This window comes from Schizophyllum commune (assembly GCF_000143185.2).
Source record: "Schizophyllum commune H4-8 unplaced genomic scaffold SCHCOscaffold_2, whole genome shotgun sequence".
NCBI lineage: Eukaryota > Fungi > Basidiomycota > Agaricomycetes > Agaricales > Schizophyllaceae > Schizophyllum > Schizophyllum commune.
This window is the reverse complement of record NW_026089539.1, coordinates 2,958,494-2,980,463: the sequence shown is the minus strand read 5'-3', so window position 1 is coordinate 2,980,463 and position 21,970 is coordinate 2,958,494. Positions and strand designations below refer to the sequence as shown.

Here is a 21,970-nt window from a genome sequence, read left to right as displayed (position 1 = left end):
CTTTTGCGACGACTGAGAGTCTCGCAGATGAATGGGCGTGGTCAACAAGATAAATCGATAAGGTCTTACAAGTACATGTTCGCGATACATTCTTGAGATAGAGTAGTGCAATGGTCTCTACGCCTCGTCTCTTGGTAGCTTCCACCCAGGCTGCAATCTCCCCGCCAGATTGCTCACTGGCCCCGACAGCCCCGCCTGGTTCTTGAAGCTTTCCAAGAAGTTCTTGATCAGATTGTAGTCCATCGGCATGTTCTCCCCTTCCTCGCCCTCCGCGCTCTCCAACAACGCCTTGAGCTCCGCGTCCATCTCCGCCTCGATATTCTCGTCCTCGTCCTCCGACTCGACAGCCTTCGCTTTGCCCTTGCCTTTATCGCGTGGCGGTGGTTGGCTCTCGCTCGCCATAGTGGCATCCGCTCGCGCCTTGCCCTTCTCCTTGGCCTTCTGAGCCAGGTCCTCCGTAGTTGGCGGCGGCTTGGCGCCCTGTGCGGTGCGCTTCTTGGCCAGTTCGGCGTCCATCGCTTGCATGACGGCTTCGAACGAGTCGAGGTTCGGGTTGGTGTTGGGTCGAGGGCCGGGCTCAGGCTGGCGTGGTTCGTGGCCTTCTGGGACATTGCGAGGAACGTCTTCGCGTTTCTCCTTGCGCGCAGTCTTCGACTTTTCGCTTGAAGGAACGAAGGCTGCAGACCGTAAGCACAAAACTTCAAGAACGTTATTGGTGCTTACCTCCTCTTGCTTTCCTATCCTCGATGATACTATCCCAATGCTCGCCCGAAATCCCCAAAGCATTCCGCGCGAACTCGAGGAACTCATCCTCCTCCTCGCCCATATCAATCTCCACATCGCCCACCACCTGCGGCTGGTCTTCCTCGTCCTCAGAATCCGGACGCATATCCTCATCCGAGTCCGTCTCGTCATCTGAGTCAACACCCTCATAGGTGTTACGCATGATGATTGGCGGACGCGGGACGCGTTCGGGGACCTTCTTCTCGGATGCCTTCGCCTGGGCGGCGCCCTCGGTTTGGATTTCTTCAGGTGAGTCTTCTTTGTTGGGGGCGACGCGTTGGGAGTTGGCGTGGAAAGAGGCGGGCATCTTGCCGTAGTCGGCTTGCTCGAGCGGTGCAACGAGGTTATCCATGAAGGCGCGCTTCTCTTCTGCGGAACGAGGGTCGGGTGGCATCTCCTCGTCCGAGTCGTTGTCGTCGAAGTCCTCATCCGAGAATGCTTCGCTGTCGATGAATTGGGTTTAAAGCAATGTCGGAAGAATGGCACGACTCACTCTTCGAAGCGAGCACCCTCGAGATCACCTTCGCCCTCCACAAAGTTCTCGACCTTGTTTGCCAAGTCCTGCAGCTTCTTCGCCTCGTCATTTGCGACCTTGTCTTCCATGGCTTTCTGCTGGGCTGCCTGGCCGTCCTTCGGGTCGACATCCATGGCATTCGGATCTTTCATCTGCTGTGACGGCTTGCCCATGCGCTCCTCCAGCATTGCATCAAAGCTATCTGCGTTGACATTCAGCCAGTCGTCGCTGTCCTCCGGTGCATCGGCGCTAGGGACAGCACCCTCCGGAGCCGCTTCCAGCGCCGCTTGAACCTGTTCTGCGAATGACTGGCGGCCAGCAGCACTGCTGACAGGGAGTTCAGACGACAGACATGGTCGTTTGAAGCCACTTACTCATCGCGTCGCGCTTCCAGGTAAACAGCAGCTGCTTTGCTTTCCAAGTCCTTCCACAGCTGCGATCCCTCAAGCTCGCCTCTGAAGTATCCAGCAGACGTCAAGTTCTGAATGTACTTGACGTAGTCCGGCGTGCGACGCAGTGCATCCTTGCTAGCTTCAAGCTGGACAATGTTAGCACGCAAGCATATGTCTCTGACTAATGGAACTGACTGATGTCTCGCCCTTCTGCTTGACGTGGTTCAAGCGCGCTTTGCTCTCCTGGAAGAGGATCTCAAAGCCGACTGCCTGGATTCGCTGGTCAGCGAAAGCGCATGAACGGGAAGAATATGTACATACGATCTTCATCCCAACGTCCTTCCACCTCAGCTCGTTGCTGCCTTCTGGCTCTTTCCATTGTCCAAACACCTTCGGAGGGAAGAACTGCTGACCGACAAGCTGGGCGTAGGCTGTCCGTGTCATCCGAACGGTCGTCATGACGGAGGTTTGAGGCGGGAACCGTGCCATCTTGTGCGCGTACTATGTTGAAGTCAGTCCAAACCTCCGAACGCAGACCATATTCACTCACTCGCAACTGTATCGCATCACGCGTATAGAACGTCTCCACTGCGCGCTGAACCAACACCGGGTTCACCGCGAGCGCACGCGCTACATCTTGAGGCAGATAGGCCTTCGTAAACTGCACATGCTGTCGAAATGCGGCTGGATACCTGATGTGTAAGCCCTCAGCGTTCCTGCATTAGATGCCATGCAGCGCAGCTTACCCTGATATTCGCTGCCAGACGATGCTTTCTACCTCAGGAGGGGCGAGCGTATCGAGAGCGGGATCTCTGAGGGTAGCGAGGGCGTCGTCGACGGCAATCCAGTCGTCTTCTTCGAGACCGGTGTTTAGGTCGCCTTCGTCGTCGCTGTCGGGGGCGCCAGGGAGCTTGCGCCTGCGGCGGTGTTTGGAAGGTGGGGAGACGTGTGCGAGGGGGATGAAGTGGAGATGGGATTCGTAGAGCCAGACCTGGAAGAGGGGCGTAAGATGCGAAGGAAAGTAGGCGGTAAAGTAGACTCGCCCTGTTCTCGGTGTTAGAGGGCTTGACCCACGCAGGTAGCGCCTCAGCGGCCTCAATGAGAAGGAACTCTCCGTCAGAGTCATAGACACTGTTAATGTCAGCATAAAATGGTGCCGTTCTCGCTGGACATACTCACCTAATGGCCACATCCCATCTCGCGGTGATCTCGCGAAGCAGCCAGACGGTGCACCATTCGTCGTCGACGCTGTCCCCGACGCGCATGCGCCCCTCCAGCATCCAGCTCCCCGAGACATCGGGATTCGCAGCAACTTTGACCTCAAACGGATCCCTGTGCCATAGGAAGTAGTCTGGAAGTAGTTGGTCGACGAGCTCCTGTATACACGCCGCGAACGTCGTCGCCGCGGCTTTATCCGTACTCCCAGGTGGGGGATAGATCGTGTAGTGAAGCGTGTCTTCCGCAATAGACGGTGGGCGATTGAAGATATCCATCATGGTGGGGGACAAGGAGCGGTAGGCGCTCGCCCGCTCGATCACTTGCGATCACCTTGCCATCATCACATCCGCGTTGTTCCATTGTTCTCGCAGGTTCACGCAGGAGTCGCAGGGAATAGTGAGGCCTGGGATTGAGCTGGGTACTGGAGATATATGGTACATATACGATATACTGGGCGGCGTGATAAGTTATCGTGAGGGAGTGGGGTGTTTTAATGCATTAGTACTGGTTGAACTTCATGACGGGCTCGCTCTCCCGAACACCAGGTCCCCGCTCGACGAAGATGCGGACGTGGTTGCGAGAGGCGGTATCTGTCAAACGTATGAGCGCGTGTGATACAACCACATGTCTGATACTTACTGGGAATGTCGATGAGAAGGTAGCGCCAAACGAAGTATCCATCGTTGTTCTGAAGACCGGTCAGCTGGAGGAATTTGGCGCAATTCTTTGACATACTTTGACCAGGTCCGCGTGTACCTCACCCTCCGTGTAAACCGGGCCACCAGCGTGCGAGGTTCCCAAAGTGCTGGTGCCCTTGAACGGTGTTAATGAAGAGAAGAGACTTCCAAAGCTCCAAGAGCTCTTCTTCTCCTCAGTTGGTGCAGGTACCTCCGACGCTTGCGCTGATGACCGTTCAGGGATCGCTGGCTTGCCGCTCAAGTACCGCGCGATATTCCGTGTGCCGTCCTTAATATCTTCCGCATGTTGTTTGAGGCTCGCTTGCAACTGCTCAAGCGACATGTCTGCTAGCGTGGTCATCGACTCGTTGAACCATGTCGAGATTTGCCCCAGATACGAAGAGTCCACAGGTTGATACCCTGGTGGTTTGCCCTCCACGTAGAAGTTGAGAATCATGTGTTCCCTGCCGGCCTGGTCGAAAACGACCTGAGAGGAGACGTGCCGGTTACGGTGTTTGGGACGTAAAGCAGAGGGAGGGGTATTGTGGAACTCCAAGGGCCCGGATAGATATTGCGCTACCTGCAGTCAGGCATACGGTGAACACGACGAAGCGGATGTCAAGTAGGCGCTTACCCGAGGGGATGAAGTGATCCTTTCACACGCATCATTGTAGAGCACCGTGGGCGAGTTCGTCGAGAACAATTCCGTGGTCAAGCAGTATAGCAGGATCGCCGAAAGCCCAGCACCAACAAGAATAACACCGAGGTTGGCAGTCCGCGCGGTAGTGCGCATAGCTACAACCAGTCAAATCCGGGGAAGCAGTCCAACATACACTGGACATACCTTTACCACCAACACTCAGTTGTGACCAAGGCCTTACGCCCTCCTGCGCAGCTGGCTGGGATAGACCCAGCTGGAAGGGGCCGACAGTGTCCTTGCGCGTCCGCGCGCGCTGGCGCTGATCGAGCGTCTGCGAGAATGTGTGGGCGGTGCTCATGTTCAACCCATCCGGGTTCGAGGTGTTAAGCCCATCCCTGTGGGTCGCATACCGGCGAAAAGCGAGCGCAAATTTCTGGGAATTATTGGGGGCGCTGCACCGTCTGCACGTCGCCGCCAGGAGCGAGCGCGCGGGCAACCTGAGTGTGCCCCGCATAGTGATGATGGCCGCTGCAAAGACGCTGGCTCATGCTCGGCGATCGGAATCGGACTCGGAGGGGAATTCGGCGCTCGCCGCGTGACATCACCGGGCGACGCGACCACGCAGGTCACGGGACCCGACGCGTCCAGCGTGACGTGACGCGGGGCGCGTTTGTTTGGCGGGGTATATAAACCGTCGGTCACGGAGGAAAGCCAGGCGCCCTTGATTTGTTACAAACCACGACCTCGCCCACTACAACTTGCCACCCTAAGACAAGAAGACATGGCCCGCACCAAGCAGACCGCGCGTAAGAGCACTGGTGGTACGTATTCCCCCCTCATCGTGCTTTACGCATGCTCACCGTCGTTCAGGCAAGGCCCCGCGTAAGCAGCTCGCCGCCAAGTCCGCTCGCAAGACTGCCGCCGTACGTGCTGAACGCGCTTTTGCATGTTCCCCCGCTTACATCCCCTCAGAACGCCACTGGCGGTGTCAAGAAGCCCCATCGCTTCAGGCCCGGTACCGTGGCCTTGCGCGAGATCCGCCGTTACCAAAAGTCCACCGAGCTCCTCATCCGCAAACTCCCCTTCCAGAGGTGTGTGGCCATGCCCCACTTCTGATGCCCTCTAACGATCCCCTCAGGCTTGTTCGCGAAATCGCTCAGGACTTCAAGACCGACCTCCGCTTCCAGTCGAGCGCCGTGATGGCTCTCCAGGAAGCCGCTGAGGCATACCTCGTGTCCCTCTTCGAAGACACCAACTTGGCTGCTATTCACGCCAAGCGCGTTACCATCCAACCGAAGGATCTCGCCCTTGCCCGCCGTCTGCGCGGAGAGCGCTCATAGGCTGTCGCACTCTACTCATCCTCACACTGTACTATTAGTTGTACAAGTAGCTCGTTTTGTCACCTTTTCTCGCCATAATAGAGCTCGACGCGCGGCGTCTTGGTCTGCCATTATCTGCAGTGTTTGAGTGCCATTCTGCAAATCGTTGAAGTCATTCCTGGCCAACCAAGTAGAGTAGTCAACACGAATCCCATAGATAAGCGATGCGTAACGGTATCGTAGCTAACAGTAGTAGGCGTACTCATCCACGGCACTCCAGCGCCACCAGAGCGCACCGGTGTCGATGAGGTATCGTGGATAAAGTACAGCATGCAAGGGGAATGTATTATACAAAGATGCCATGTCCATAGATCCGCCAGCCTCCCGGGTTGTATGCAGATAGTACTGAGCACATACGATAGAGATAGAGCAGCAAGCCACCACTCCACCTTAGTGCCCGAAGTGGAACTGGAACGACCCGCCACCCGGTCCACCGAAGTGCCCACCGCCAGGGAATCCACCCTGCTGGAAGAACTGCGCGAAGGGGTGCCCACCGCCGCCGTACCCAGTGAAGGGGTGCTGCTGGCTGCCCTGCGGGTCGTTCGGGTCGTCGCCGGCGTCGAAGCGTGCGCGAAGCTCGGGGTTGGAGAGGGTCTCGTAGGCTTCGTTGAGGGCGGCCATTTTGGCCTCGCTGCCGCCCTTGTCGGGGTGAGCAGATTTGGCTGCTTGACGGCTGAGAGGAGGGTTAGTGGATAGCAGAGGAGGCAATATGATCATACGCACAAGGCCTTCTTGATCGTGCGGTCGTCGGCATCGCGGGGAACACCCAAGATCTTGTAGTAATCCTTCTGCTTGCTCTGTTTGAGCAGCTTCTGAGCCTTCTGCATCCGCTGGTGGATCTGGAACGCAAATGTCAGCGTCTGAATCCCAGCTCTCTAGACATCTTTACTTACATCACGGTCGCTACGACCGCTTGCCTCGAATGCCTTCTCGAACACGCGGATAGCCTCTTGGTATTCTTCCTTCGATAGGAGGGCCTCACCGCGACCAACCAGGCCATCGACGTCCTCCGAGCAGCCAGACATGCCGAGCAGTTGTTCGCACCACGGCTCCGCCTTCTTGTTCTGGCCGGTCTTGGTGTAAGCCCTGCACAGCGAGCGCACCAACGTTTGCCGCCTCGGCGAGAAGTACATCGGGTCCGGCAAGGGTATCGGCTGCTCGTGCTTGCTCGGGCCCTCCTCGAGCTTCGGCGGTAGCAGCATCTCCCGCTGCGCATGCTCCTTGATCGCCGCGTCGAACTTGTTCATCAGGTCGTTGTTCTTGCCGCTCTCCGTGAGGAGCTTGATGACCGCGCGCCAGTTGCCAGCCTCGAGGAGCTCGTCAAGCTTGGTGAAGGCCTTGTCGAGCTGCTTGGCGAGCTTGTGGAGCTTGCCGCAGAGCTTGGAGTCGGGGTCTTGGTAGAGGCATTGTTTGAGGGTGTTTGAGGGCATGGGGGAGGGTGGGAGGAAGAAGTAGGACAGGCGGAAGATGCGCACAAAGAGGTCGGTAGACGGGGGCAGGAGGTGAGAGAGGCGCCTAGTAACAGGTTAGTACTTCGCAAAGTGTGAACCTAATGCCTACGCACGTCATGTCTGCGACAGCGCCCTCGATATCCTCAGCCGCCAACGCACATTCGGCGCGCAGTGAACGGATCTCAGTGGAGTAGCCTGCCGTACGAAGTGCTGCGCTGGCATCCTCCACGCACGCCGTCCACAGCTGCGCCTTGTGCTCCGTGCGCGCCTTCTTCGCATGCTTCTCAGCCAGCGCGATCTCCGCGAGCAGCTCCGCCGCCCCCTGGTCCGACTTGTTGCGCTTCTGGTACTTCTCGACCTCGTCGCGCGCCTCCGCGAACTTGCCCTCCTTCGCGAAAATGCGCGCTTTCATGAGGTGCGCGTTGTCGAAGGTGTTGGAGGTGAGGGAGAGGACCTTGTCGAAGTCGTCGAGGGCAGAGTTGTAGCGGTTCAGGGAGTAGTAGGCGGTGGCGCGCTTCCAGTAAAGGAGGTAGTCCGCAGGGGATTGGTCTGGTGGGGGCTATCAGACACTGTCCTTTTCGGGCACCCCAATGAGCACTCACCTATCGCCTCCGAGTACAACTTGGCCGCATCATTGAACTGGCCCGAGGACAGCAGGACGTTCGCCCGATTGATGAGCGGCGCAAGCCCAGGCGGGTAGAGGCCGCCTGCAGACGCATCCGCATACGCCCGGAGGGCAAATAGTAATACAGAAGCGAGTGCGAGGACGCGCATGGCGTCGAAAGCTTTTGAGGGCTGCGAGGAGGAGTGGAAGGGAACAGGACAAGATGTGAAGTTGAACTTCGCCGACGGCTCTGACGCATTGACACGTTGTTATGCCGGATGGGGGTAGCTTGGACCCTGGCGGGAGTTCGAGCCTGCCGAGCGCCACGCACCGAAAGCCTCGTCTCAAATGGGTCTCACTGTCACTGAGCTAACAATGTGAGGGATGGACTACGCCACGCCCTGAAGCACACTCGGACGTGGGAGTGGAGGTTTCATTCGTCTAACTAGGCGATAGAAATACGCTAGCAGACAAACTGACGCAGTCTAGCTCCCGCAGACTCAAGCTGGCAAAGATGCGATGACCCTCTCCTTGAGCTACGAGCCAAGATCAGCAAAGGGTGATGGTCATAATCAACGGGGAGGCTTACCGGAGGGCTAGGTAGCGCATCCCTTTCCCTGAAGTACTGCATGAAGAACTCGGTGGAGGTAAACTCATCCTCCACCGTTCCCAAGTCCCGGAAGATGGCGACGCGCGGCTTGCCCGGCACTGGCGGTGCAAGCAAAACGTCCAAAGGGCTCCCTGCGTTCAAAGACACATTCGGGAACATGGTCTTGACCTTGCGGATGTTCGCCGACGCGTTCAAGCCGGCGTCCTCGTCGAGAGCCTTGTCTCGGATAGCTTCGTTCAGCCGCAACTGAAGGGCGCGGACGAAGGCGTCACGCAGGTGATGGTAGTTGGTGTTGCGGTAAGGGACTAAAGCGGGTCAGAACGGGGGAGACGGGTAGGGAGCAGCGTACATACTGATGCGGACGCAGCAAGTGGTGTTGTGGACGAGGTATTCGAGCTTCTCCTCCGGGGTAGCACCCTCCGGGATCTGGAGACCATAAATCGCCGAAGAGTCAGAGAAGTATGCAGTCTACATACCTTGAGGTTGGGGTTGCTCAAGTCGGCGTAGAAGCCGATCGAGTAGACTTTGACCTTGAGGAAGGAGACCTTGCGGACCCCTACTCCCAGAAGTGTCATGTCAGGGATCCTGACTTTCGACTCGATGTGCATCGTCTTGGGGAACGCGATGTTGGTCTCCGGATCGACTGCCTCATGACGGTCAGCATACGGTAAGCAAGCTCAGTAAGGTTTACATACCGACGACATCCTCCTCCTTCTCAGCTGGCGGCGCATCGAGATGAATAGGCTGCTGGGAGTTCCACAGGAGGGATGTGGCGAAGAGACCGATCGCCGTGCCTCCCAGCAGAGCTAGGCGCGTCTCCTTCGCAGCAAAACCAGCTGCTGCCTTGGCAGACGTTTGGATGAGCCGGACTCGGGGAGCATACGAGCGGCAGGTTGTCCGCGGGAGCGCGCGCGTCAGAGTTCTGAGGGAGGACATGGTCGGGGACAGGTTCCGGCAGCTCGGTCCGATGGTCAATGGGCGGCTGTAAATGCACGTGGGACAGCAGAACGCCACACCTCCTGTCTTACGCGTCCGCCTTACGCGTCCATTGTACGCGTACGCGCTCACAAAGCAGTGTTCCAGAACGGCGCACGTATAAAAGGTACGCGGGCAGGGTCTCAAAGGTATCCCACAGACTCTCATGGCTTACCTGGATCAAGATCAGTGGTCTTTCGCGCAAGAGCGCCCTGACAGCATGAACACCGGCTCGCGGATGTCGGTGGTCGACACCCCCGGCGATCCGTCCCCTCCTGGCGTCGATGAGCAAGAAGCGACTCTGCGCAAGCTGAAGAGCTACCTGGACAGTGTCCCCTACGACTGCGAACCTCCCGAGGATATACATGAAGCGCTGGAGAAGATCGTTGGCATGCTTGCCATCTGCATCAAGTCGCGCAGCTGGAACAACCTCTCCTCGTGGGATGGACTACTGCAGTGGTGCGTCAACCTTTGAATCACCCATCTTCCCGTCTGATGAAGCGCATAGTTGGATGTTGCTGCGCTACCCTCTCTCAAAGAGCATACGCGCTAAGCTCGTCAAGCTCTACTTTGAACTATGCCTCGTCCCAGGAATCGACGCTCGCACCATCCGTAGCTGGGCTGACATGCTCTCCCGCATCCTCGGCAAGTCGTCCGTCAAGCCCAAGCTCAGCCCCGAGGATCTGCAGCTCCCCTGGAAGCCGCTCTGGCTCTGCCTAAAGAAGGAGATCTGGCCGCAGGAGCGGACGCAGGATCCCAAGTACGTAGGGTGGTTTATTTGCATGCAGGGAAGTAATCGTTGTTATACAGTCGGAATCTTATCAACATACTGTTGTACGTCGCCGAGAAATGCAATGCATACTATGATCCCAATGAGATCCCTGCGATGCTTGAGGAGTTCCTCTCGCGCATCACTTCTGAGGCAAGTCGAAGACGAGGAGACTTCACTTTCCTTGAGTTAGACTGACGCTCGATTTGTCCAGTCCATCCTCACCATCGTGCCCGTTATCACCTCCTTCCTGCCGCGGAGGCACATTGAGCAGTATATGCCATTGATCTTCAAGCTTTGGGAAGCGTTCAATTCATCCGTATTGGACGATCGCTTCCTCGAGTTAGCGAGCGAGCTGTCTGAGCGCCACGTCGCTGGGTCGGCAGGTCCAGAAGGCGGCGCTCCTTGGAAGGACATCGGCATCTGGACCGAGGATGAATGGAACTTGCTCATCGGAAAGGGATTTGGGTCCTTGAGTAAGCATTATGTGCTCGTGCATCGGTCGTCATGCTTATTCTTTTCGCAGATGTGCCCGTCGGCACTGGGAAGGTTGTTACTCATGCTACAGGCCTTTTCCACCACTGCTAACCCTTGAGCAGTTCACACTCGCCACTTCCACCCACGCCGATATACTGACTAGGCCTTCGCGGATCAAGAAGACTATCAGTCGACCTACCGCCCTGGCGAAGCTGCTTGTGTACTCCATGGCCGTCGACGGTCCTGTGAGACCGAACACGCCCGTCAGAGGTGCTCAGCAGCAAGGGTATCCTGCGGGCTGTAAGGCCCTTGAGACTCTCGAACGTCTGGTAACCTGCACGGAAACCTTCTTCCATCCGTCGAACACTGGGCCGTGGACGCCAGTCGTGAGTTCATTCCGTCAACTAGAAAGAAACTGTACTTACCCGATTCAGCTTGCCACCCTTCTGCACCACCTCACCACTGAGTTCATCCAACGCTGGAAGGAAGAGGAGCTCCCCGAATGCGACACGCCCGTCGGGCAGCGCCTCACGCCTGCCATCCGCAAGTCCTTCGTCCAGATCCTCCGCACGCCCGCACTCCTCGGCATGTTCTCCAAGGACTCGGGCTCGATGAGCCACGCGCAGGGTTCATTGCGCACGATGGCGCTGCTGGAGCCTGGAATTATCATGCCGGAACTGCTGGAACGCGCGTACAGCGGTCTGGAGGTGGTGAACGAGACGCATCGGACGACGGCAGTGCTGAGTATGCTGTCGGGGATGGCGGTGCCTTTGGTGTCGCCTACGATTTGGCCACCGGCGGTGAGGCATCTGGTGCCATTGTTGGAGTTGTCGGTGCCGGGTATCGATTTGGTACGCCTCTCCAATTATCTCCAAGCGTGACCGCTCATGTATTTCTTTTCTCAGAATGACCCAGCGAAGACGGTCACCGCCGCCTTGTTCATAGTATCGGTTGTCCAGCACATCAAGATCGGTGATTTGTCCGGCCAGCACTCGGGCAGCGTGAACCCGCTCGTAGGCGATGGTCCTGCCGATGGCATGATGGACGTCGACACCATTGAACTCCCCGAAGGCACCGAGCCCGGCGACACGCCCTCCTTCAGCCGCGAAGAAGAGCGCTCCCTCGTACGCGACAGCACCGCCAACTTCGCCGACTGGGTCACCTCCCTCCTCCGGCGCGTGCTCTCCCTCTTCGAGAACCTGCCCGAGGAGGGCGGCCGCGGAAACACCACCGGCGGCAAGTCCGAGGAGAGCGTGATCAAGTCCGTGAAGTCGATGATGGACATCGTTGCGCTGCACCTCTCGGACGAGCTCTTCGACCTCGTGCTGCGCATCGTGCACGAGTACGGGGTGACGAATGCGAAGTCGAACGCAGTGCGCGCGTTTGGGCAGTTGGTGGCGAGTCTGGCGCGGGCACATCCGAATAAGACGATCAAGAAGTTCTTTGCGCACTGTAGTGAGCAGATTGTGGAAGAGCTGGAGCATGGGGCGAGCAGTGTGCGGACGACGAGCTCGCATGCGGCGGTGCCGAGCGACACGACGTTGCACTGGAGTGAGTAATTGGTCAAGGCTTCGAAGATGCGTGCTGACCAGCTTCGTCTAGACATCAGCATATTGCGAGGATGCCTTGGCTACGGCGGTCCCGCGATGCTTCCATACCGCAAGGACATCGTGCAGCTACTCAAGGTCTTGATTGACAGGACCTTCAGTGAGCGAGGCTACACTGGCACAGGTCGCCTCATCTCCCGCATCCTTCATACCGTCAGCGCCGTGTACCCCTACGACAGTCGCTTCGTCAATCAGGACCTGTGGGATAGTGAAGGTGAGAGAGAGCTGCGAGGTCACAAAGCAGACAACCGAAACGATCCCAGAGTTCGAGCGCAACCACGACCAGTATTGGGGCAAATCATATGAGGTGGAAGACGTCAAGCTCGATTGGCACGGTCAGTATATTTGCTAGCGCTCATACGCCATTCCTCGCTAACTACTAGACATGCAGTGCCAACGGCGGAAGAGATCGACTTCGTTCTCGAGATAATCGACGAAATCGCCGTACCGACCATGGCGCGCCTGGAGGCTCTCCTCGACAAACCCCACTGGGACAGCGCCGACCGCAACGACTTCTGCCGCTACCTCATCGCTGTTCGGTCCGTCTGGTCTGGTCTCCCTACCTTTTTGAAGGAGCAACCCAAGACCGTGCCCAACCCTTGCATTTTAGAGGACATGGAAAGCATGGACCTCATCGTCAAGCCCATCGAGGTCGAGGCGGGCTTCACGCTGTCGGATCCAAAGGACCCGCGCTACCAGAAGGCCGCGGCTGCGCGCGAGCGCTTCGGCGAATTGTGTGCTCGCGCGTCGACGGTGTTGAAGCAGAACAAGGAGGGTGAGGACCATATTGACGCGATGTTGGGTGTGGTCTCGGCGATGGACGTGTACTTGTTGGACTACGGTATTTTGCGTCGCTCTTTTGACTCGCTCGAGAAGAACTTCGTGCAGGCGAGGAAGTAAGTGCTTTGGCGTTGCTACACTTCTTCGAGATGCTGACATGGAACCTCAGCGTCAACCGCTCGTGGCCAAAGGAGAGGAAGAACTCCCGCGTCGTGTTCGTGAAGAGGGCGCATGTCTACCACAGTGGACGCGTATATCTCAACTCCCTCTACCGTCGGCGGTCTGCATTGGATGACAAGGTCCTCCTGGAACTGGTCCAACTATCACTGTCTCCGTATACTCGCATCAGGAGGCATGCACAATCCGTGTTGCACAGCGCCTTCGGGGTTCGTGACTGAGCTCGCTTCATGACTGTTTTCTGACCGTGCCCTCAGTACTTCGTCCGATCGACGCGTATCGCTCTCGGACCGCTCTTCGACGCACTTGGGAAGGGCAACGATCCTGACCGAATGAAGGGCGCACTATACAGCCTGTCCAACAAGTCAACTGGTGAGTTCTCATAACCTATTCCCGGGCCGTAGTCCTGACCTGGTTGCAGCTGCATTTGCCTTCATCGGTATGCCCCACTCTGTTTGACCCCTACGCTAGCGACTTACCCGGCCTCAGACCCCGTCTATTACCCCAAGTTCATTTTGTCGCTCCTCGACTGCCAACACGAGGAGAAGGTATGTATACGGGTCGCACGATTCGCCGAGCGATAGCTAATCGATTAACAGCCCTCGGTTCAGAAGCTGGTAACACAAATTGCATCTGACTTCTTGCCTTACATCTCCGAGGAAGTCACCCCGGCCTGGGACGTCTGCGATGTTCTCGGGGTGGATGGCGCGGTCAATGAACTTGTGTCGGAATTCTCTTCCGGGTGCGTGGACGAGGGGCTGAGCCGTCTTGCGCGCGAGAAGGCCGGCGGTCGTGTCAAGCGATGGCAGAAGATGCATGACGAGTTGGTGAGAGGATCCTGTGTGGGCGCGCAACATCAATGCTGACCTTGAGCAGGTCACGTCGATCTTAAGCATCGCAGGCAAGCCCACGACACACGTAAGTGGCCTTTTTATTGGTACATTACTCTGAGGTGCTGACTGATTCTACAGTGGCGATACGTGTTACTGGCGGCACGATTCCTTTTCAACCTCATTCGCCGTGATGTAGCTACTGCACCCGAATTGGCTGCTTTCTTCGCGCGGGAGACCTTGAGTCCTCAGCCGACCATACGAACGGTTGCGCAGCGGTAAGTATTCGCTGCATTGGGTCGTACAGTGCGCTAACGGAATGTCGTACAGCGGTATAATACGATGCGCGACGTTCATCAAGATGCGTACATACTGCGCGTCCCGTGAGGCGCTCTGGATGGAGGATGTACGGAACCCTCTTACAACCCAGATTCCGGTCAAGGACCCCCAAGTTCTTCTGAGAGATCTGCAAGTGCCATTAGAGCAGTTCAGCGAGTGCGTCCATGGCTCGTGTTTGTCTTACAGTACCTCATACCACCGCAGGAGTTCATACTTCGTCGACAAGCTGGACACTGGATTCTTACTATGGACGCCGACGGTGAAGGGTTACAAGCCTATCTTGGACCCTAACTACGTACCACAATGGGAGGAGGCGTCACAACCGTGCTTGCAGGCCATCAGGGACGTCGTCACTGCGAAGGGTTATTTGTCCAGGCTTGCGGCGCTTTGGAGCCAAGAAAGCAGCCGTACGAACGTGCTGACGGAATTCCGCTCGGATAACTTCTCGTATATTCGTAGTATCGGTACGCGTATATTCCACTATCCCCTACTAGATGCTTACTTTGCCATGCAGCGAAGGTCCTTCAGCACGCTTTCCTTGACGACTTCTTTGACGTCGTGGACCCACTCGTCACAGACGCGGACAAGTTCAAGCAGCGTGCTGGGGCAGAGATGTTATCTGGTCTTCTCAGAGGTACAGTATTTTACGTCCACCCGCGACGCCCACACTGTACTCATACACCCCACAGGCTCAAAGAACTGGCCCCTCCCCATCACCAATCAGATATGGGACTGGGTCCTCGCTCGTATGGACAAGATCTTCGCCCAGATCAAGCCCGACACAGTGATAACTTGGGAGACCCTGATTTCCGTATGCCCGCTCTCACGTTCATATTCCGCCACCCCTTGGCTTACGCGTATTTCCCCGCAGTTCCAGCTATCTGATTGTGATCCAAGGAGGCATGGGCGGCTCATCCAGTGGATACTCGACCTTCCGCTCGAGTTTAATGGGGATTCGGCGTTCCAGAGTAAGCAGGGCGAAGTTCAACTTGGTTTTCGCACGCTCATGTGATTGGTGTAGTGAGCAAGTCGCTGTCGATGTTCGGCATTCTGGTAGCCTCGTTGGGCGTCCGCTCGAACCCCTGGGCGGACAAGTACGTCGAGCTATTCTTCCAGAACTCGGGCACCGCGTATGCAGAGGTACGTACCCATCCCTTTCACAACATGTGAGTTGTATTGAAAGCACGTAGATTCGGAACCACCTCACGCAAACACTGTATTCGTTTATGAAGAACCAGTGGCAACCGTACCATCCCTCTATCCATGCACTTCTAGAGAGCTGTAGGACCCAGCAAGATCCGCTGCAGACCCGCAACGCCGGGTTCATGCCCTACATCCAGGCGATTCTCGACAAATTACCTCAATGGAGGCAAGAGCGGTTACCACCTCCACGGACGAGTCTGTCAGAGGTATGCATACACCATTTTCTACCATCAGCATTCTAAGGCCTCTACAGTATGACCGAGTCAGCCTGACCTGTGGGTGACACTGCTCATTCGTCATGTTCGCACTTACTTATATTCCGTACAGTGCTATCGTGGGCATGGATCGTTGCACACAGCAGCAATGCGCCGCTGCTGTACCCATACGCGGTCAGCATGATGTAAGCCTCCATTCTGTACCGCCATTCGCAAACGCTGACTTCGATTTTGTTAGGCCCGAGATCATCAGCATGGCGGAATTGCAGGACAACCCCGAGCTACAGCGATACAGCAACGCCGTCCTCTTCGTCCTCGCCGGAAACGTCCCACCTGCCGAGCAAGTCGAGATCATCCTTGACAACTTCGTCACCGCGATCAAGTCGTCTACGGTAAGCCCACGCCTCCTTTCGTATGGCTCCAAGAGAGTATGTTTCGTTCATGACCTTCCTCCAGTCCTGGCGCATCCGCCAATCCGCCATGCCCACCCTCGTCGTCTACTTCTACCGCAACATGATGTCCATCTCGCCCGCGGGCGTCAAGCGCACCATGTCCGCTGTCCTCGACTGCCTCGCGGACGAGAACGTGGAGGTGCGGGAGATGGCGAGCAAGGCGCTCTCCGGCATCGTGCGCTCGTCGCAGAGGCAGAGCATCATCCCGCTGAAGAACCGCTTCATCATCCTTGCTAAGTCGACCGACTTGCCCTCGCGGCAGGATCCCGGATATGCGGAGGCGCTGAGGAAGCTGCACTCGGCGATTTTGGGCTTGTGTGCACTCATTCAGAGCGCACCGTATACGGTTGAGCCCTGGATGCCGCCTCTGACCGATGGTGAGTTGGCACAAATCTCCTTGCGCTTTTTGTCATGATTTGTTTTCGGATCGTTGCATCGTCCTTGCCCGAGTGGTGGGAGTTGCTTGTGAGCTTCGATCGCTAACGACAATTCTAGTCCTCGCGTCGCACGCCACGGACCCACCACCCATCTCGACAACGATTCGCAAGACGGCGGGTGATTTCAAGAAGGTACGAGCTTGTCTTCATCGAGAAAAATTCTTCTTTACTCTACGAGCTCCCGTACTTCCAAAAATCATATGCTTACGCCAGCACCTCCCAGACCCACCAAGACACCTGGCACACCGACCAGAAAGCCTTCGACGAGGACCAGCTGCAGAACTTGTCAACTATGTTGGTCGGGACGTCGTATTGTGAGTGTTTTCTTTCTGTCTCGTTTGCCCCTTTCTTGTGGGGGAGTATTTGTGGCACGGTGTGCTGACGACGTCGTTCAGATGCTTGAGGAGTGCGTTGTTTGGGCGCTTGAGTGCGTTGATGGTATGCTTGAGGAGTATGTCGATGGTATGCTCAAAGACGCACACGAAGACAACCCGTACTTGCTTTGGATCTACGGCCATAGTATCGATATGTTTTGAGTACACGAAGCGGACGAAAGAAATCTGTACGAGTAGTATATACGCCAAGAATGTCACTGCTATCGTTGCTTGCTTTCTTACTTGTCGCGGTCGTCGACTGAGTGGAAGGAGCTGGTAGCTATAGGCATGTAGCAAGCTGACGTCGCTGGGCTGCGTCGGAAGATGGCAAGAAGCGGCGCAGGCGTCTTGAGAACCGATGTGAATTTTCGGAAAACCCGACAGGGCGTGCAGACCGCCGCGGACGAGCCGATATTGCTCAAGCCTTGTAGGTGCCATCGAGAGCATACGAGCATTTCCTCGAGAACGTACGAGACACTGCTGAGGTCCCATCGATGGTGCCCGGATCGTCAGGCGGTCGGGAGCGTGGTGGACGGGAGGCAGAATTGCGCCGTGACCGGCGCGAGAGGGATGACGGAGCCTAGGGGGCGGGAAGATAAACGCCTGCGGGAAGATGAACGACTGCGTGGAGATATAGTTAACCGCGACTGTGTTGTGAGATGGCGGTTCAACCGGTTGTATGCAATTGCGTGTGTTGGTCCACCCGACTGCGCGATGACGATGGTCCGAGAACGTTGAGAGCGAGGTGGAAAAAATAGTAGACCGTGTGGTAAATTAGCAGGCTTTGAGGCGTGTTCACCATGAGTTGATTCCTCGAGGCGAAGAGCTGATCCCGCTAGTACGGAGTTGATTTCAAGAGGGTGTAGGTGAAGTTGAATTTCACGGAGCAAATAGGCCACAAATGCGGAGCAAAGAGACAGCAATTGGGTGGGGTACACGAAGGAGCGTAGGGCGGCCGTCGCTCGTCACGTAAGTAAACAGCGCAGATTTGAGCACGATGTAGACTGGGTGGCCCGGTGATACGGACTCAGGCCGGCGAGGCTGACGCAGAGGCGTGGCGAGATGGGTTCAGAGGCCCGGTGATGTGGGTCCCAAAGCTTGGATGAATTTGCGCCGGGGTCACTTGGCCTTACGCGGTCAGTCGCTTCGAAGAATTGCTTCGCCAAAGTCGGTGGCGCGCCCGGCGCTTCGCAGGCGAGCACGGGAGCCTACCGCAAGGCTGGCGTCCGCCTGCCTTGCTGCAGTTCAAGACGCGCAGGCTTATGACGCACTGGGCCCCGGCGATATGGAGAAGGATGGAAGTAGAGAGGTCCTTACGCTCGTTCTGTCATGTTCGTTTTCGCGGGCGTGTGAGCGATGGACGTACAGATAATCGGGCCCATTAGCGACGGAGGCGCCGGATGCTCAGCTGACGACTGAGAGATGAAAGGCTGCCGTAGCACAAAATGTCAACAGAACACCAGAAGGTAAACGGCGGACATGTCGTCGGGCGTAAAGCCGGTTGTTGACAGAGGATAAGGACAGCGATTTCCCGCGATGAGTCACCGATGGGGGCGCTGATGCCGGGGTAGGAACGTTCGAACTTCGCGCTTGCGGGCGTGCAGACGGTTCGTCCGCGGCACGGTTTCTGGACGCGGAAGCGAGGCCAGGGGGCGAATGGAAGGATCGATGCTCGGCTTCGCGACATGTCAGGCAGGATCAGGGCGCTGATACACGCCTTGTGCATGAGGCGGCGCAGAGCTGCGACCTTGCGACCTTGGCTTCAATGCAGGGGATCGACGGACGTGTGCGAGCGCAGGCGTATAGTACAGGCACCCTCGCACCCCCAACCACAATGCAGACTGCGATAAATGAACCGCAGGAGACGGGGGACTTGTGACGCCTCGGCCTTAGCCGACGCCACGTGCTCTGCCTTCACCCCTCGCGGGGGTATTTCCTTTGGAGTTCCTTGAGGTTCTCCTGGTTTCTTATGACTCGTATATATACTCCGTGACTAGTTATGACTACTTACAGCTGTAGGTATAAAAGGGCCCTCCTCCAAGGGAGGAGGGCAAGGGTTTTCAATCGAGACTTCGTTACAGAGTAACCTCGTGGGAATCTTCTTCATCATCTCCGTGAGCCGAGCCCGGCCCGCTCTCCGCGTCACCGTACTCGCCTCATATTTTTACTCTCTCGCTCGACGTCCTCGATAGAAACATCGACTTCGACTTCGACAACCAGCAACCAGCAAAGTTTTCACTACCTACCCCTATTCCCCCCGCTAAGGCAACGGACTTGATCAACCCGGCACCCTTCGCGGCTTAATTACCCTTTCTTCCTTGTCGACAATCTCAATGGCGCCAAAAGCTCAACCTCTGCGCGACTCCAGCGGACGTTTCCGCCCTCGCGCAGCGTCGGTTGACACCGGTGAGTCTCAGACCGCGTGGCGTGGTACTGACGACTCCTTCACTAGTGCACTCTCGGACAACGAGTCCGACTCGGGTACGGCGGGCGCTCAAGATGCGCCGCCTGCCACCGCCGATGACCAGGTCATCGAGCATGCGACGGTGCAACACGACGTTGTGCCGTCGTCGGGTGCTTCCGCCACGACGGTGGGGGTATCCCGCCAGGTGTCTGCTCTCGACGGAGCAGACCCTGGAGAGGGCGAGTGGTCGGCCGATGCCGCTGCTCAGTCCCCGACCCACGCGCATGCCGCCGACGGCCTCGTGCCTGAAGCTGGTGCTCAGCCGCGTGCACCGGGTGCTGTGGGCAGTCGCGCTATCGCGCCAGAGTCCACGGAAGTAGATAATACTACGAATAAAATTTTCCCTCAGTATGATGAGAACAGCGAGCACGGGGCTCGCGAGTCCGAAAGCGTGAACGTACCTGAGAGCTCTATCCCCGGAAACAGTAGGGACCGGATGGATAAGGGTAAAGGCCCGGATCTACGCAATTTCGGTAATCTCGACTTCGACGAGGTCGAACACGATCCCGAGATTCAGCGGGACATCCTGGATGCCGCAAATCGAGCTCGGGGATCGCGGGCTCAAGTGCCCAATCAGGGGCCAAGGGTGTCTTTGGCAAATCTGGAACCCCGCGCCGCCGAAAACAAGCAGATCGCCGATCTGTTCGATGCACTCCACCTCAAGACTGTTGAGGCCGCGGACTACGCCGCCCTCAATGCCAAACTGGCGAGGCAGGTCAGCCAGCTCAGTGAGAGGTACGACAATCTCGTCGAACTCCTCACGGATGGGTCTGGCGCCGCACGCTCGCGCGCTGCGAGCGTCGCACGTGAGCGATCGGTGCCGAACGAAGTTCAACCGACACGTGACCTGAGCGCAATCAAGCGCGAGACCGCGGAGGCCTCTGTGCCCCCCGCGGTGCATCGTGAACGTCCTTCGAAGGCTTCTAGTCCCGAAGACAAGCTTCGTCCGAGCTATGTAGCTGGGGGCGAGTCCTACTGGGACAAGTACATGGCTATGATCAGAAGCCGTGTAGTCGGCCTTCCGAGCTCAGACTCGGATGACGACGGACAGTTTGACAGCGCGGGTAAGGCCAGCCGCCTTAAGCCGCAGCCTCCCGAGTCCTACGACGGCCGGGAGGACGATGAGGCCTTCTGGACCTTCGTCATTGATTCTCTTCAGTATGTCACTGATGGTCGAGTGGCAGCCACTCGGCAGGCCGACGTTGTCTCGCGTTGGCTCACTGGCAAGGCCAGAAGGTTCTACAAGCAGAACTACATGCTTAGTGCTTCTCGAAGCGCAAATCTAGACGACTTTTTCAGAGATTTATTCGATCACTGTTTCAGTCTAAACTACAAAGACAAATGTCGTACTCGGTACAAGTCCTGTATCCAAGACAATCGCGATCTCCGCGACTACATGCACGATCTAGAGCGCTTCTGGGTGGTGCTGACTGAGGAGACCAGCCGAAACCGGGTCTTGAAGTTTTGGGAAGGCCTTGACTCCTGGCTCGTGAAGCGCCTGATGGAGGACGGCTTCAGCAAAGAAGTTGATGAGTTAGAGCCTACGTACCGACGTGCTCTGCAGCTCTGGCAGGCTAGCTACGCTGCCCGAGCCCAAGCGAAGGGCAGGCGCCCTGACGACCATGGTGGATCGCCCCCCAACCGCGGAAGCGGCACGGGTGGCGCATCTGCATCGTCCCGACGTTCTGGAGGCGGGAGCTCTTCTGCTCCCTCCTCTAGGCCGCCAGCGAACGCGTCTGCTGCCGCTGGAACGCGCACCTCGAGCTCTAATGAACGCTCGAGGACCACTGGAGGTAAATTCAGCGGACAGGCAAGGGGGTCACAACGTACCTCCGCGCCGAATGGAAGGAGCGCGAACGGTCGCGCCCCTCCTAACCGCAAGCCAGGAAAATCTCCTGAGCTCCTGAAGCGCCTCCGTGAAGAGGGGCGCTGCTTCCGCTGTGAGTCTAAGGACCATATAAGCCGAAACTGTCCCGAAGCGAACCACGTACCTTCGACGTCTTCTGGACCTCCTGGTCTCGCGATTCACTCGGTGGCAATCGAACAGGCACGTCTGCTCGACCAGAGACGTGCTGGCATCACTAACACGACTACATTGTCAGTCAATATGGTTCAGTTCGAACCCTCGCACGACTCACCTGGGTCTAACCCGGACAGTACACGCTGCACGACGTGCTCACCGCCGTGGGCAACACACGTCCTCGCGGACTGTCCGCTTGTCTGTGGCGACGTTCCCGGACGCCCCCACCTCTACGTGCAGCCGCTCTTCGACTACTACACGCGAATTGCGCTGCGCACGAGGCGCGAGCCTCCCAAGTTTTGCTCGGGCGACGACTTGCTCGCCCTCTGCGAGACACCCGAGTATGCCGATTTTATCGGTCGCGCCTGCGACCCTTCATACGTTGGCGACTTGGGGCAGTGGCGGGTGCGTGGTGCGTTCGCGCTGAACGCCGTGCGCGCTTGGCCTGGCGACGGCGAGAAGCTGCGCGATGCGATGTTCCACAACCTCGCGCCGCTCTCGTATCTTTGCGATGGCGCGCCCGTCCGTTTCCTGCCAGTCCAGACCCAGGACGATTGTGTCTCCCTCTTCGAGACTGTTGAGG

General features: G+C 57.4%; 7 protein-coding genes across 7 annotated transcripts; 2 read left to right on the top strand and 5 right to left on the bottom strand.

The window, feature by feature from the left end:
* Positions 1 to 117: 117 nt before the first annotated feature.
* SCHCODRAFT_02663462 (SGT1-domain-containing protein) lies at positions 118 to 3,185 on the bottom strand (the record flags this gene model as incomplete). The annotated part of the gene is made up of 10 exons (XM_003038445.2): positions 118 to 677; positions 724 to 1,226; positions 1,277 to 1,621; positions 1,672 to 1,835; positions 1,885 to 1,959; positions 2,011 to 2,190; positions 2,240 to 2,381; positions 2,436 to 2,680; positions 2,733 to 2,820; positions 2,869 to 3,185. 10 exons carry the CDS (start codon positions 3,183 to 3,185, stop codon positions 118 to 120), a joined length of 2,619 nt encoding a protein of 872 aa, XP_003038491.1.
* A 106-nt stretch (positions 3,186 to 3,291) lies between these two features.
* On the bottom strand, positions 3,292 to 4,745 carry SCHCODRAFT_02612534 (uncharacterized protein). The gene is made up of 5 exons (XM_003038446.2): positions 4,429 to 4,745; positions 4,219 to 4,379; positions 3,643 to 4,164; positions 3,547 to 3,595; positions 3,292 to 3,497 (listed from the first exon to the last, which is right to left on the bottom strand). The coding sequence occupies exons 1-5, from the start codon at positions 4,736 to 4,738 to the stop codon at positions 3,406 to 3,408; spliced, it is 1,134 nt and encodes a 377-aa protein (XP_003038492.2). The 5' UTR covers positions 4,739 to 4,745; the 3' UTR covers positions 3,292 to 3,405.
* Positions 4,746 to 4,953: 208 nt separating this feature from the next.
* SCHCODRAFT_02612528 (histone H3) lies at positions 4,954 to 5,677 on the top strand. Its single transcript, XM_003037097.2, has 4 exons — positions 4,954 to 5,045; positions 5,095 to 5,147; positions 5,197 to 5,315; positions 5,363 to 5,677. Exons 1-4 carry the CDS (start codon positions 5,006 to 5,008, stop codon positions 5,562 to 5,564), a joined length of 414 nt encoding a protein of 137 aa, XP_003037143.1. The 5' UTR covers positions 4,954 to 5,005; the 3' UTR covers positions 5,565 to 5,677.
* On the bottom strand, positions 5,655 to 7,881 carry SCHCODRAFT_02744792 (TPR-like protein). The gene is made up of 5 exons (XM_003038447.2): positions 7,657 to 7,881; positions 7,168 to 7,603; positions 6,497 to 7,118; positions 6,327 to 6,442; positions 5,655 to 6,276 (listed from the first exon to the last, which is right to left on the bottom strand). The coding sequence occupies exons 1-5, from the start codon at positions 7,826 to 7,828 to the stop codon at positions 5,994 to 5,996; spliced, it is 1,629 nt and encodes a 542-aa protein (XP_003038493.1). The 5' UTR covers positions 7,829 to 7,881; the 3' UTR covers positions 5,655 to 5,993.
* A 240-nt stretch (positions 7,882 to 8,121) lies between these two features.
* On the bottom strand, positions 8,122 to 8,912 carry SCHCODRAFT_02489864 (uncharacterized protein; the record flags this gene model as incomplete). Its single annotated transcript, XM_003038448.1, has 3 exons — positions 8,122 to 8,573; positions 8,622 to 8,694; positions 8,745 to 8,912. Coding segments are annotated over 3 exons (693 nt in total), but the record flags the coding sequence as incomplete, so codon positions are not given.
* Positions 8,913 to 9,343: 431 nt separating this feature from the next.
* On the top strand, positions 9,344 to 17,141 carry SCHCODRAFT_02612520 (uncharacterized protein). The gene is made up of 33 exons (XM_050344541.1): positions 9,344 to 9,366; positions 9,422 to 9,702; positions 9,752 to 10,003; positions 10,054 to 10,165; positions 10,227 to 10,488; positions 10,539 to 10,561; positions 10,612 to 10,875; positions 10,924 to 11,340; positions 11,395 to 12,040; positions 12,092 to 12,310; positions 12,360 to 12,431; positions 12,488 to 12,992; positions 13,046 to 13,262; positions 13,311 to 13,425; positions 13,475 to 13,492; positions 13,543 to 13,601; positions 13,653 to 13,880; positions 13,930 to 13,971; positions 14,025 to 14,161; positions 14,214 to 14,378; positions 14,427 to 14,686; positions 14,737 to 14,856; positions 14,912 to 15,033; positions 15,094 to 15,190; positions 15,244 to 15,362; positions 15,413 to 15,631; positions 15,679 to 15,700; positions 15,753 to 15,825; positions 15,879 to 16,032; positions 16,097 to 16,469; positions 16,588 to 16,661; positions 16,753 to 16,843; positions 16,925 to 17,141. The coding sequence occupies exons 2-33, from the start codon at positions 9,464 to 9,466 to the stop codon at positions 16,930 to 16,932; spliced, it is 5,724 nt and encodes a 1,907-aa protein (XP_050202400.1). The 5' UTR covers positions 9,344 to 9,366; positions 9,422 to 9,463; the 3' UTR covers positions 16,933 to 17,141.
* A 1,137-nt stretch (positions 17,142 to 18,278) lies between these two features.
* SCHCODRAFT_02612518 (uncharacterized protein) lies at positions 18,279 to 18,604 on the bottom strand. The gene has a single exon (XM_050344540.1). It carries the CDS (start codon positions 18,588 to 18,590, stop codon positions 18,285 to 18,287), a length of 306 nt encoding a protein of 101 aa, XP_050202399.1. The 5' UTR covers positions 18,591 to 18,604; the 3' UTR covers positions 18,279 to 18,284.
* Positions 18,605 to 21,970: the final 3,366 nt, after the last annotated feature.

Bases quoted from the DNA above. Each gene is read 5' to 3' on its own strand.
- SCHCODRAFT_02744792 (XM_003038447.2), bottom strand. From the start codon at position 7,828: ATGCGCGTCCTCGCACTCGCTTCTGTATTACTATTTGCCCTCCGGGCG. The intron at 7,604-7,656 runs GTGAGTGCTCAT...AGCCCCCACCAG, and splicing joins GTTGTACTCGGAGGCGATAG to ACCAATCCCCTGCGGACTAC. The intron at 6,277-6,326 runs GTGCGTATGATC...CCCTCCTCTCAG, and splicing joins CGCACGATCAAGAAGGCCTT to CCGTCAAGCAGCCAAATCTG.
- SCHCODRAFT_02612520 (XM_050344541.1), top strand. From the start codon at position 9,464: ATGAACACCGGCTCGCGGATGTCGGTGGTCGACACCCCCGGCGATCCG. The intron at 11,341-11,394 runs GTACGCCTCTCC...TTCTTTTCTCAG, and splicing joins CGGTGCCGGGTATCGATTTG to AATGACCCAGCGAAGACGGT. The intron at 13,263-13,310 runs GTTCGTGACTGA...CCGTGCCCTCAG, and splicing joins TGTTGCACAGCGCCTTCGGG to TACTTCGTCCGATCGACGCG.
- SCHCODRAFT_02612518 (XM_050344540.1), bottom strand. From the start codon at position 18,590: ATGTCGCGAAGCCGAGCATCGATCCTTCCATTCGCCCCCTGGCCTCGC.
- SCHCODRAFT_02612534 (XM_003038446.2), bottom strand. From the start codon at position 4,738: ATGCGGGGCACACTCAGGTTGCCCGCGCGCTCGCTCCTGGCGGCGACG. The intron at 4,165-4,218 runs GTAAGCGCCTAC...GCCTGACTGCAG, and splicing joins GGATCACTTCATCCCCTCGG to GTAGCGCAATATCTATCCGG. The intron at 3,498-3,546 runs GTAAGTATCAGA...TACGTTTGACAG, and splicing joins CCTTCTCATCGACATTCCCA to ATACCGCCTCTCGCAACCAC.
- SCHCODRAFT_02612528 (XM_003037097.2), top strand. From the start codon at position 5,006: ATGGCCCGCACCAAGCAGACCGCGCGTAAGAGCACTGGTG. The intron at 5,148-5,196 runs GTACGTGCTGAA...ACATCCCCTCAG, and splicing joins CCGCTCGCAAGACTGCCGCC to AACGCCACTGGCGGTGTCAA. The intron at 5,316-5,362 runs GTGTGTGGCCAT...CGATCCCCTCAG, and splicing joins CGCAAACTCCCCTTCCAGAG to GCTTGTTCGCGAAATCGCTC.